The sequence below is a fragment of the Myiozetetes cayanensis genome, unplaced genomic scaffold, assembly GCF_022539395.1.
Source record: "Myiozetetes cayanensis isolate MyiCay16 unplaced genomic scaffold, myiCay2020 scf13, whole genome shotgun sequence".
In the NCBI taxonomy this organism is placed as follows: domain Eukaryota; kingdom Metazoa; phylum Chordata; class Aves; order Passeriformes; family Tyrannidae; genus Myiozetetes; species Myiozetetes cayanensis.
Genome location: NW_026086937.1, coordinates 8,063,139 through 8,074,998, shown reverse-complemented (window position 1 = coordinate 8,074,998; position 11,860 = coordinate 8,063,139). Strand labels below are relative to the sequence as shown.

Genomic DNA, 11,860 nt, shown 5'->3' with positions numbered 1-11,860 from the left:
TGGTATCCTGGCAATTAATAAGGATCTGATGTATTACTGCAATTGTTATTATGTATGATAGTCAAGGTTTATAAAAGCTACAATAAATCCTCTAGCAACCACTCACCTTCAAATCTGCAGATGTGCAACAAATTTCATGGTCTTAATGCAGATACCAAGGATAAATGATATGGAATGAACCAAACACAGCTGGGAGTGGAGAAAGCATCTGGTGTGAAAATGCCTTGTGGTAACTAAGAAAACAATAGCCTGAATGTTTTATTTTTATTTCTCTATTTTCAGCTTTTAAAATAATCCTATTTTAACTTTGAGCAATCTTTAACTTTGGGAACTTGTACTGCATCTGAATTGTCTAATTCGTGTTGCTCCCCAGAGGCTTTATTCTCTGTCATTGTTCCATCATTAGAATTTCTGCCTTAAACTACTCCACTGCTGGGAGCATATGTTTGCCTTGTGTGAGCACTCAGACAGATGGTGATGAGCTAATTTTATTTTATATTTAAGCTTTAAGCAACATGAAATGGAATTTCACCCTGCAGGTTCATGGGTTTCATAACTTGTCCCTTTTAAATTACAGATGTATTCATCCAGTTTGACAAAATAGCTTGGTGTTTCTCTCTAGTTCTAATGTCTTACTATAAACATATAGTAGTCTGATTTAGAAGTCTCATGCAGTTTTCTTGATGTCCCAATAGATAATTTCAGAGAGCAACCTGCAAGCAGTCTTAGCAGAAATGATTTCGCCATGGTGCTTGGATGCAGGTACAGCTGACAGCTGTAAACAGGCACATTAAGGCATGTGCTGGGCACTGGCAGATCTTGTAAGACTTAAGGAAAGCTAAAAAGGGTGAGGATCACTTCTAAATTGCCTGTGTCATCTTCTTCCCTCCACTATCAACTGTTGTTTTTTAAATCATTCCTTCGGTGTTTTAGAGAACAATTTCAAAAGCTGAAAAGGCACTTAACTTACATGTTGGGAGCTGAACTCCTTACCATCATCTGTACGTTCTGTCCTCTGGATTTTTAGGTAATTTTAGGAAGGTGCTTCAGTCTGGTTGAACATAAGGAAAATGGCAGGGACTAAGCATCAGCCAGTGTTGGTTTCCCACCAAAAGTTGTGTCAGCTTGTGAACATCATTGACTGTGAATTAATATCCAGTAGATGAGACAGGAATTTAGAACTTCCTTGGTTCGGCATCAGGTCTTCTAGTGGCATCACAGGGAAATTTCAATAAAAACCGAGAGTAAAAGTGCTATGTGGTAACTCCTTCACTCGTATTCCGAGTTGTTCGGAGGGAAGTAAGTGCTGAAGATTCCATGCCTTCCTCTGCTTTGTTTACAGTCCTTCCAACCATTTTATGTTTCTGTTGTTTCTCGCTGCTTATCCACCCTGTTTCCATGCACCTTCAACAGAAATGAGCTGAATTAATTTAATGAACCATCAACTCAGTTATGGCAGTAAGGCATTTTATGTAGAGGTCATTTAGGAAGGGATTTTTTTTCCCTTTTTTTTTTTTTTTAATTTTTTTCAAATCGGTAGAAACATCACTCTGTTTAAAGCATCTTCATACATCGCTAGTTTTAAGTCCTTTGCTCAGCATCTGCAAATCTTCTTCATATCTCTGCAGCTGAGACCAAAATCCTGCGTTGGGTTCTGCTACAGGTCTGGCAGTCTTCACAGCCTAGGGAACAGGAGAGAGCGGTAGAAGCAAGGTGTCCTGCATTTGTGAGTGTCCTGCATTTGTGAGTGTCCTGTAAATGGATTGTTTTCCTTAGACCTTTGAGAAGATTCACTTTGGTTTTGATTTGACCACAGAATAACGAGCAGCTATTTTGGTGAGCTGAGCTCACTCTATGACCTGGCATGTGGTCCCTGTTACAGAAGGGATTCATGGGCAAGATGTGAGAAGGAGCTGTTGAATTTGCTGGAAATGTGAATGTCTCTCACAAAGTGTGGTGACACTGCTCATGATTAAGATAGCGTGGAACTGGTCACAATCTGCACACACTCTAAATTGAGCAAAGTAGTTATCTAAAGACTTCAGTGATACACCTGCCAAATGGGTGAAGACTAAAAGCCCCCAGAGCCCAAGTAGTTTGTACTGGATGGGCTTCCTAGGAAAGCTGAGATGTTGCTGCTCATTAGCTCGTCCCTGGCCATTCAGCAGGCCTAACAGGATATCTCTCTGCTGTGTGGAGCTGTCACACAGGTGAAGGAGCAAATCCTGCAAAACAATTCCTGCACCCACTCATTTGTCTCTGTCTTTAATGTCACTTACTGTGACTGTGCAACTGACAGAGAAAAATGTTCACTAAACGACCAGCTTTGCATGTTTCCTACTGGTGCTCAAAGCCTATTTGCATTTGTAATTATTTTGTCCCAGAAACCTCACACTGGAAGGTCATTTGTCCAAACTAGGGGTGAAAAAACTTGTAGAGGGGACATTTCTTTAAAATGTTGAATATCTGTATAACTGGTAATGGGCAGGTGAGAGCCCAAAATAACTCATCATTACTCATAACAAGCCTTGCATTTCTTCCCCCAAAGAAGTCTAAATATAAATCTGGGCATAGGCACGTTACCTCGAACGCGTCCTTGAGCGGGAGCTGTCGGTGCCTCATCAGATAAGCCGTGCAAATGGCAGCCGAGCGGCTGCGGCCGTTCTTGCAGTACACCAGGCACTTCCCCCCGCCCCGCAGGGCCTCCTCGATGGCGGCGCCGCACGGCTCGAAGTGCCGGTACAGGTCCTCGGCCGGGTCGTCGAACACGGGCACGCGAATGCCGCGCACCCGCGGCAGGCCGGGGAACGGCTGCTGCCTGGTGACATTGATGCAGAAGGTCACCCCCTCCCGCGACAGCAGCTCCTCGTCGCAGGCTGCCCTGGCCGTGCCGAGGAACAGGGAGGCCGTGACCTTGCAGAGCTGCAGCATCGGCAGCCAGGGGAACCCGGCCCCTCCGCGCCGGGGGTCGGGGTGCGGGGGCTCCTCGGCGGCAGCGCGGCTGTGCCGCCCGCAGCCGGCGGGCTGGGCTGTATTTATCCCTTCTGTGCAGGCTGGGGCGTAGAGGCTCCAGGCAGGTCCTAGCGCCGGCTGCATCCCGAGAGCTGCGTTTGGAAAGCTAAAACGCTTTCAGAGCCCGCAGCTCACTTGTGAATCACTAGTTGGATTTTACAGTCCCTACTCCTACAGCAGCTGCTTACCCGCTGTGTTCTGCACGGCAAGGCTGCTGCAGTCAGCGCAGTTGGTGCACTGATGCAATATCGATGTGAACTCCTCCAGAGCATCTTGAGGCCCCTCACATACAACAATAGCATCTTTTGAGTGCCCAGAAAATTATTTACTAGGCTGGCTAGATAGTATAGCATTAATTTCTCTGGACTTCTGTAGAATTGCTGGTGTGGTGCCTGAGCAGGAGTACCTTACACTGGAGTGTGCTGACATGGGTTAGAGCTGTGCAGGACGGGTGGGGATGGGGACAAGGGCCCGGCCAGGTGAATGGCACATCAGCCAGTGCCACAGGGCTGGTCACTGGTACCATTAGGTACCAGTAGGATTAAACGTGGCTGAGCTGCTTCACCCTTCTGCTTTCTGGCAAAACAGGAGCATGTGACCAATATTTGTTGCTAGCACAAAAATGAACCTGGACTGTCACAGCAGCAGAGCAAGGACTAATAGGACAAATCTGGTGACTTACTGGTTTATGAGTTCCTGCACTGGTGTGCAGATCATCCCAGGGCAGCATTTCTGTCACATAAGCACCATGCCACTGTGCCCGCACCTGTGCTTCCTCACTCAAGATGTTTACTTGCTACCTGCCTGCAGTTGACTTAAGAATAGTCATTCATACCAGAAAGGTTGTCCCTTCCCCTCAGCCCACCCTGTATCATGTCCCTGGGCAGAGGAGGAAATAGGGACAGGGCACTTATCCTTATATGGAGAGCAGTTCATACGGTAAATGCAAATGCCACCTCCTGGCAGTGAAGACAGGTTGCCAGCTCTGCAAGATGATGGTCAAACTGCAGGGTAAAAGCCTCATCTCCTGACTAGAAAAGGTCTGATGCCTCAGTCCAGATTTTGCTGGGGGATTTCTGGTCTTCGTGCCACTGCCAGTTGGGGTACGGTGCAAAGAGCCCCAGTTACACTGGCTGTGTCTCATCCTTTTCCATGCACCTGTAAAAGTGCCTGCCCCCACCATCTTGGTGAGCTCCCTGTAGGTACCAAGCTGTTGTCAGAGCCCCTGAAGCCTTCCCTTCCCAGGGAAGCAGGGCTATGTGGCTGCAGGGACGTGGGAGCTGAGGTGGCATCACACCCTACACCTCCCACAAGCTCTCAGTGAATTTGCAAACACGCAGTGTTCAGTGGCATCACAAACTGCAGGAATGTTTTCAGACAACTTTAATACACACACAGCTGTAAGTGGATATTATTTAAGATCATCATTAGACACAGAGGAGGCAAAGGAGGCAACTGGTGTGCAAACAACTGCTCCAAGGAGAAAACCTACATTTCTGCACTTGTCTGTATTTATATGAATGTGTGCATGTGGTGCAAATAGCTGTAACTGCAGGACAGGAACCTAAAGAAATGCCTACTCACTCAAGGGTGTCACTCAGTTTATTAAATTTAGGTGGTATTTGCTTCCAGGCAGAAAGATACAGTTCTAGTAGTTTCCAGTTATCAAGTCTTTCTTAGACACTTCACGAGCAGCTTCCGATGCGTTACCTTGACAGCTGTATTCACCCACTTCTGAAAGGACAGAGCTGAAGCACAAACCTTTCTGCTGCACCAGTTCAGCATCAAGCACGTGCTCGAGATCAAACATTCACAACACTGCCTCTCTTGCTGTGAGCCCTGCCAGCAGCTGCACTGGTGTAAGGCCATGGCTGTAATTACCACAACACTTCGTAATGATCAATAACAAGGGCATTTCTGATTCCTTATGCTGTTATACCATGTCATTCTGTGCTTCTACACGAGAAAGAGAACACTTAGCATCCTTGCTTTGATGACTCAAGCCAGGCTCACCTTCTTTCCACAAACACACATCCATATATCCAACCCAGCAGCTGCTCCTTGGAAGATACAGAGTTGGATCCAGGCAAACCCCTACTGCCAACACTGGCATCAGCCCATTAGAAACTTGTGGCTGAAACACCATTTCATTCCTCAGGACTCCTGACCTGCCCTTTATCTGTGCCTTAACAAGGAAAACAAGAAAGAAAATGCCAAACTCAGATTAAATGGAGAAGAAATAACTGCCCTGTTACCTAGGTTTGTCTCCAGCCTTTTTATTTATACAAGGATTCAAAGAACATATTTCAACTTTAGATAAACAGTGCAAGAGAGTTACAAGTACCTTGGTAACAGAAAGAAATAGATAATTGTCCAGCTATGCTGATAAGTGAAATAATTCTTACTTCTGCAGGTAGAAATGCATCTGTTTAAAGCAAAGATGGACTTCAGATATTCTGCTATACCTTAGCCCCTACCAAGCCCACCAGAAAACAACAGGCAGCTTGTCATTTGTAAATGAGAAGTAGCTGTGCTCTCAAAGCCTTTTGAGACCCTTGCCCTTGGTTAAAACATACATGTTATGGCACAAAGAGCAGGCTGAAAGACAGGGACACTTGGAAATCCACTATTTCTGGTTCTCCCCTTCCCAGGGACGTTGTTTTTGTTAATATTTTTTCCTAGAGCGCTACCCCTGTCAAGCAAGAGGCCTTTTCACACCAGAACACCACAAATCTCTATCTCGATAATGTCGAAGCAGATGTTTCTCCACAGACAGACCAGTTCCCCAGGGCTCCTCTCATCTAGCCAACCCAAGCAGCCACCAGCCAGGGGCTGGGGAGCTGTCTCACAGCATTTTTAAGCAGGTGGTAGACGAAGAAATGTCATTTATAAGCACTGAAAGGCCCCAGGCTCTGTGCCAGCCCGAGCACAGGTTTGGGCCTTGTCTGGACCTGGGCTGATTTCAGCTTGTTGAGCCACACCAGTGGTTGTTTAGTCATCAGTAACTATGGTTTGTTTAGCTTTGCTTTAGTTTAGGTGATATTGAGTTGATGCCCTGGGGGGACTGTGCTGTTCTGGCTCCCTGGGGAAGATGCCATGGTCAAGTGCAGCCCCTGGTTGCTTAATGGCAGCAGCTCGGGGAAACCACTTCAGGGCAACAAAGAGAAAAGAAAAACTGAATAACCAGGAGCCAACAAAAAGCAGGAGCACTGACTGACTGTGTGAAAAGGTAGAAAAATAAATCCAAGGAGGCCCAGGGCCCAGATGGGAGGAAGTGTCACCACCACCGTCATGTCCCTCCTGGCAAAGAGGGGCTGAGCCCCCGGCACTGCCCTCGCCTGCCTGCTGGTCTCATCCCAGCTCGGCTCCCAGACGATAGAAGGGGCCACCCTCAGGGCCTGGAGGGACGTGAAGTGGGAGCTCAACCCAGCCTTGGGGGGAAGACATCAGGAAGGGTTTCTCCTGCGGAACTGGTTTTACAGCTTCTTTGAGGTTTTGCCTTATTAATTTGGACTATCAGGTTCTACTCTTGTAACAGAACCATTAGTTTGGGCTATTAAATTGTTAAAAGACTAAGTGGACAATCAGTAAATTCTTGGCTTTACATTTAAGGTGTGAAGGGGCCCTAAGATGCTTCTAAGAGTAAAAAGGCGGATAGTAAACACTAACTGCACAGAAATGGAAGTGACGGGGACTTTCCTTTCAGGTCTCATTCTGCAAAGCAAAACACTGACCTCAGCATCCACATGTTAAAACTCCAGCTGAACCATATTTTGAAGAGGGTACAATGGTTTGAATGTCCTCTCCCTCCTCTTAATTTTGCTTTGGATGTAAAATTTCTGCAGGACTGGTTGTGGGGATTTCTGTAACTGAAGGTTAAATTTGTATCAGAAATTCTAGTTAAAAAAAAAAATTCAAAAAGAAGTTAGGAACTCTTCAGAGCAGTAAATTCATGTGAACTTGTCATATGTCTAGAAGTAAATAAACCTGTACAAATCCACAACTTGCATTTATCCTCTCCAGGGTTCTGATGGGTCTAGTGGCATCGTCTGTCCTTCAGCCAATGTCACTGGCAGTCATTTCAAACACCCTACAAGATCAGGCAAGATTTTACCTTACAAGAAGGTGAGGACAAGGCAGAAAGGATGCCCAGTCAGTGACACCAGTCACAGACTTGGAACAGCCAGTCAAAGCTGGCCTAAAATCTCTGCCGAGTTTGAGGCACCCTCAGTGCCATCACTGGGCCCCAGGGAGGGCAGGCGATGAGCTTTTTGGCATTACCTTCCTCATGTTCTCATCTCAAATTGCACATTCTAGAAACTCCTGATGTTAAAAATGGGTTTTTTCCCTCTTCTTAGGAAATGGCCAAACCCAAACCCCATCATGTTTGCTCAGCCCAAAGGCATGTCTCCTCTGGCAGGACTGAGGAGTAATGCTCAAATGTGGTGCAGAGCAGTAAAGCAGGAGACAGACCCAGCTCTGCCCTCCCCCTTGTCTCAGTACAAACACAACTGAAACTCAAACCCAACCCCTGGGTGCGCTCTTGGCCCAACAGTCACAGAGACTGTGTTGGATCTGCTAAACCTACGCCTCCAGCCAACACTGGCTGCTCCTGTCAGGCACAGAAGCCTCTGGAAGCCCCAGAGCACAGCCCTACAAGCACAGACACTCCTACAGCTATGTGGGGACATTTATATCGTTCACCCACCACCCCCAATCTCCAAACCTGGCACAGAGCCCACCCCACCAGGCATTTTGGGGTTAGGGAGCAGCCTGTGTGACCCAGAGGCCTGTGTGACCCAGAGGCTGGTGTGTGCTGGGACGGGGCAGCAAGGCATGAGTTTGGCCCTACCCTGAGCCAAAACAGAGCTGCCCGTGGGTGCCTGACCCACTGTCTCAGCCCATCCCTGCAGTGGTTAGAGAAGGTGTGTTGGATAATGGGGAAGCAACAGGGAAATTCATTAAAAACCTACAATGCAACTGGAACAAACACCACCAAAGGAAAACAAACAAAATGTATCCCATCCTCACATCCCCTCTAGTAGGTGCTGCTTTGAGCCAGCCCCCTGGGTAGGGACACTGTCCACTGCTGATCATCACCAGCCCCTCTCTGCCCTAAGGCAGCTGCCTGGGGGACACAACCAGTCCCAAAGCTCCAGTTAGTAAAAAGCCCCTGGTCTTTCTTATTACCAAGAAAAAAACAAATGGATTCCTGTTCATGGCTGGAGCCAGAGAAGGAGGAGGCAGCACAACTGTCTGTCACTCGGAGAATCCCACTGTGCATATTTTCATCTGTCTGTTACCTACGACCGTACTGCACTGCAGGTAGAAATTGGACCATTGCTACTTGGGTAAAAAATGGCTTTCCAACTAGCATGCAAAGAAAAAGTATCCCAAACCCCAACCCCTAACACTCATTCCCAGTCACTTAGATGTAGGAGACCTACATTTCAAATTGTTGCCAGCTACGAGCTCTAGTCAAGAAACCCACTTGTGACCTTTCCAAAGAAAAAGGGAGTTCTGCATTTTTGGGTCCAACAGCCACTGACAAACTGTGTCAGTTCAACCCACCAGACCTGCCTGTGCTCCTACGTACGCTGCTGGACGTGAAGGGCCATCTCTGCCCACTTAGGAAGCACAAAGAACCCGAAAGAGCCCTGAATGCAGCACGTGAGCGGCGCTGAGGATCCCAGTCTCTCTGCGGGAGGAGCCGGCTTTGCCCGTGGCACCCTCGCGCTGTCGGCGGCACCGCTCCGGCCACTGCCGGGGAACAAGGTCAGGGCAATTGCATATTCCACTGGAGGCAGCAGGAGAGCTGCCCTCGTAGGGGCCAGCCAAGTTCCCCCAGAGCCCTCTCTGCAAAGGCTCGTGTCAGCCCCAAGAGCCAGTTTGTGGCAATAACAAAAGTAAAACAATGAGGTACAGAAAGAAGGGCCCAGCACTGGGGAAAGACCGAGAAAGAAGAAAACAGCTCGAGCACTGCCAGAAATAGCAAACAACTGAAACCTTTTGAAACCTTTTTCTCCTCCCTCTTTTCGTTTTCCTGTTGTGTTTTTTTTTTTTTTTTTTTCTTTTTGCCAAGGTGAATTAAATATGTCCTTTGGTTGTTGGTTGGTTGGTTGGTTTTGGCAAAGTGAAGCCCTCAGCCGCAGTCTGTTTCCTGGCCGTGCCAGTGAGTTACCGCCACAAGTGCTGCGGGGCGATGACAGCCACCGAGAGGAGGAGGAGGAGGGAGGCAGAAGGCAAAGATCTGCTGCTGGCCCCACGGACGCCGTGTCCAGACTGCTTAGGAATAGCGTGTGTTTCTGGCTGCCTGGTGCTGGGGCTCTTAGAAAGTCTTTTGCCGCAGACGTCGTCAGGACAGCTGTCCCCGCTCCCGGAGCCGCTCATGTCGTCACCTGCACAGAGACAAACACGGGCTCAGCCACGACTGCCTTGTTATGGTGGGACACGTCCCTGCAACCCCAGGGGGCTCTGCCTGCCAGCCGTGCCCCGGCCACTCCTCCTCTCCGCATTCTGCATCCCCCACTGTGGGACACAAGCCCGTACCTGACCTCCAGCTGACTTAACCACCCACTGCTGCAGCAGCTGGAAACCCACGGAGCAGACAGGAACCCCTCAAGCAGGGCTGGGCTGGCACTGGAGAGAGCTCCTCAGGTTTCAGTAAGGCACTGGGAGCAGCACAGCCTCCAGCCACCCCACAGCAAGTCGGCTGCACTCGAGCAGCCCCTCAGCAGCTCCAAGCCAAAAGCCAGGCTGCCCCAGCCCCCTCTCTGCCCCACGGGCCCAAGAGCAGGTCTGCAGGGACCCTGTGCAGGCTGCAGGACTCACTGCTCAGCCCCTCTCGCCTGCGGGGACCTCTCCCGTTCTGCTCCACTCACTCGTGTCTTGGAAATCCACGTCGTTGCCGATGTTGGCGTTGCCCAGCCGGTTTGTCATGATCTTCAGCTGCATGATTTGCTGGCGAATGGTCATGTCTGGCTTGGTGATGTCCACCTCCACCTCCGGGTTGTTGATCTGGTTAGCTAGGCCGTCCCCCATCACCTCAGGCAGGTAACTGGGAAGGAAGGTGACAGGTTTAGATGACTCCCTCTCAGCTCACCTCACCTCTCCCTGTTATGGGCACGGGTGATAATCCAGCCTCTGTGAGCCCAAGAGAAGCTGCAGTCAGTGGGCTGTGGAACATCCTCTGTAGGGTGGTGTTTGCTGGGAGGCAACCACAGATGGCCAAAAGCCATGCTGCCATGGCCAGACCCCTGCAGAGCCTTGAGCTCATCCTGAGGCTACCTCAGCTTGCAGGAGGTGGCTGATGGCCTTGCAGCATCCTGGGTTAGGGAGAGATTTCCTGCAGGAAAGGCTCAGGAATTGCTCTCAGACTGGTAGCCGTGGACCCACAGTGACACTCCCCTATGGAAAATGTCTGTGCCTCTGGGAGGCCGAGGAGCACCTTCATCCTTTCCTGGTTAAACCTGTGGGGATTGACACCTGGGACCACTGAATGCACCCAGCCCAGTTCAACCAGACAGGGCCCTAGGAAAGCAAGTCCATGGAGAGAAGTGGAGAAAGATGCAGGTCCAGCAGCTGCCCATCTCCCCTCAGACATCCTTTACCCTCAGCCAGGGTGGGAACTGTTTCTGCAGCTGTTTGATGTCACCTGGGTGCCTCCTCTCACGAGGAAACAGCATTTCAGAGCAGGTATGGACAGAGAGACACGTATGCAATTCTCCACAGCAGCTCTGGAGTTTGTTTCTGCAACAGATTTAGCTGGAGCTAAATTCAGCTCTGCTGCCTTCTGAGTGCATGTGGAATTGCAAAACTGCTTCAGAAGAAGAAAACTGCAGTTATTTCATGGCAAACGCTTTTCAGTGCTTAATCCTCTGACACGCAGCAAAACGGCACCAGGCCTGACATTCCCACGTACCAGTTTTTCAGGAAATGCAGCATTTCTATGGACAGGGACAGACTGCTCACTCTGAACAAGTGGGGCTGGCTGTGATGATCAAACCCTCCCTCTCACTCCAGAATGGTGCTATCCCAGCACCTGGGCCCACTCCATACCTGCCCTTGGTCATCCCGTTCCAACACTTGTCATCCGACACTGAGCTGGCCATTACTTTTTTGCTGCACAGGCTGCTGGGCAGGGTGATCCAGTACGTCTTGAGAGCTGTCAGATTCCCTTTGGCATCTAAAACCTGTAAGCAAATGGGATGCTCAGGGCCAGGAGACCTCTGGGGCACCCCAGGCCAGAGGAAAGGATAAGGTTTCTGCCTATTTTTTTTTGTTGTTTTTGTTTTACCATCACAAAGTGTGTTTTTATGAAAACAAGGATGTGTCATCAACCTTCCCCTAAAGACCAGCTGTAAACCCAAGCTCCCAAGGCTGAAGGTGACATGACAAGAACTGCTCCAGTACCACAGGATTAACCAGGAGGAGACCATCTTCTGGGCCATGAGGGAAATGCTCAGAAGGTCCTGGGTGAGAGCCAGTAGAGTTCTGCTGGGTGAGACAGATGGGTGTCTGCGAGTGAGGAGCCTCTGACATGTGGGACCATGGCAAATCCCACAGCTTGCCATCCACAGAACCCAAAATCTTCATGGAGAAGGACCTCTGGCCCCAGTATCCCGGCTGGACTGCCTGAGGCCGAACTACACCAGTGGATAGGAGCCTCTTCAGAAAAGTGTGGCCCCAAATCCCTAGGAAATTGGTTTTCAGCAACACAGACCACACCATGTGCAGAGGCAAGAAGACCAGGTCTGCTCTGCTCACACCAGCACTTGATCTGAGCTTCAGACTCGTCATTGAACAGCCTAGGTGGTCTGACCAAACCTGCAGGACCCACAGGGGAGTG

At 49.4% G+C, this 11,860-nt stretch overlaps 2 protein-coding genes across 3 annotated transcripts in view; both read right to left on the bottom strand.

The window, feature by feature from the left end:
- Positions 1 to 77: 77 nt before the first annotated feature.
- On the bottom strand, positions 78 to 3,197 carry DUSP28 (dual specificity phosphatase 28). Of its 2 annotated transcripts, none has more exons than XM_050307815.1 (2): positions 2,584 to 3,197; positions 78 to 1,682 (listed from the first exon to the last, which is right to left on the bottom strand). In XM_050307815.1, exons 1-2 carry the CDS (start codon positions 3,094 to 3,096, stop codon positions 1,566 to 1,568), a joined length of 630 nt encoding a protein of 209 aa, XP_050163772.1. In that variant the 5' UTR covers positions 3,097 to 3,197; the 3' UTR covers positions 78 to 1,565. The 2 variants fall into 2 exon arrangements, with proteins under 2 accessions (XP_050163772.1, XP_050163774.1); XM_050307817.1 differs by having other exon boundaries at positions 78 to 1,404.
- Positions 3,198 to 4,596: 1,399 nt separating this feature from the next.
- GPC1 (glypican 1) overlaps positions 4,597 to 11,860 on the bottom strand; it is a 199,653-nt gene continuing 192,389 nt past the window's right edge. Inside the window, exons 7-9 of the mRNA XM_050307812.1 lie at positions 11,071 to 11,204; positions 9,894 to 10,069; positions 4,597 to 9,410 (exon numbers count right to left, since the gene is read on the bottom strand). Coding sequence (XP_050163769.1) covers positions 9,190 to 9,410; positions 9,894 to 10,069; positions 11,071 to 11,204 — 531 coding nt within the window. The 3' untranslated portion in view covers positions 4,597 to 9,189. The remainder of the gene's footprint in view (positions 9,411 to 9,893; positions 10,070 to 11,070; positions 11,205 to 11,860) is intronic.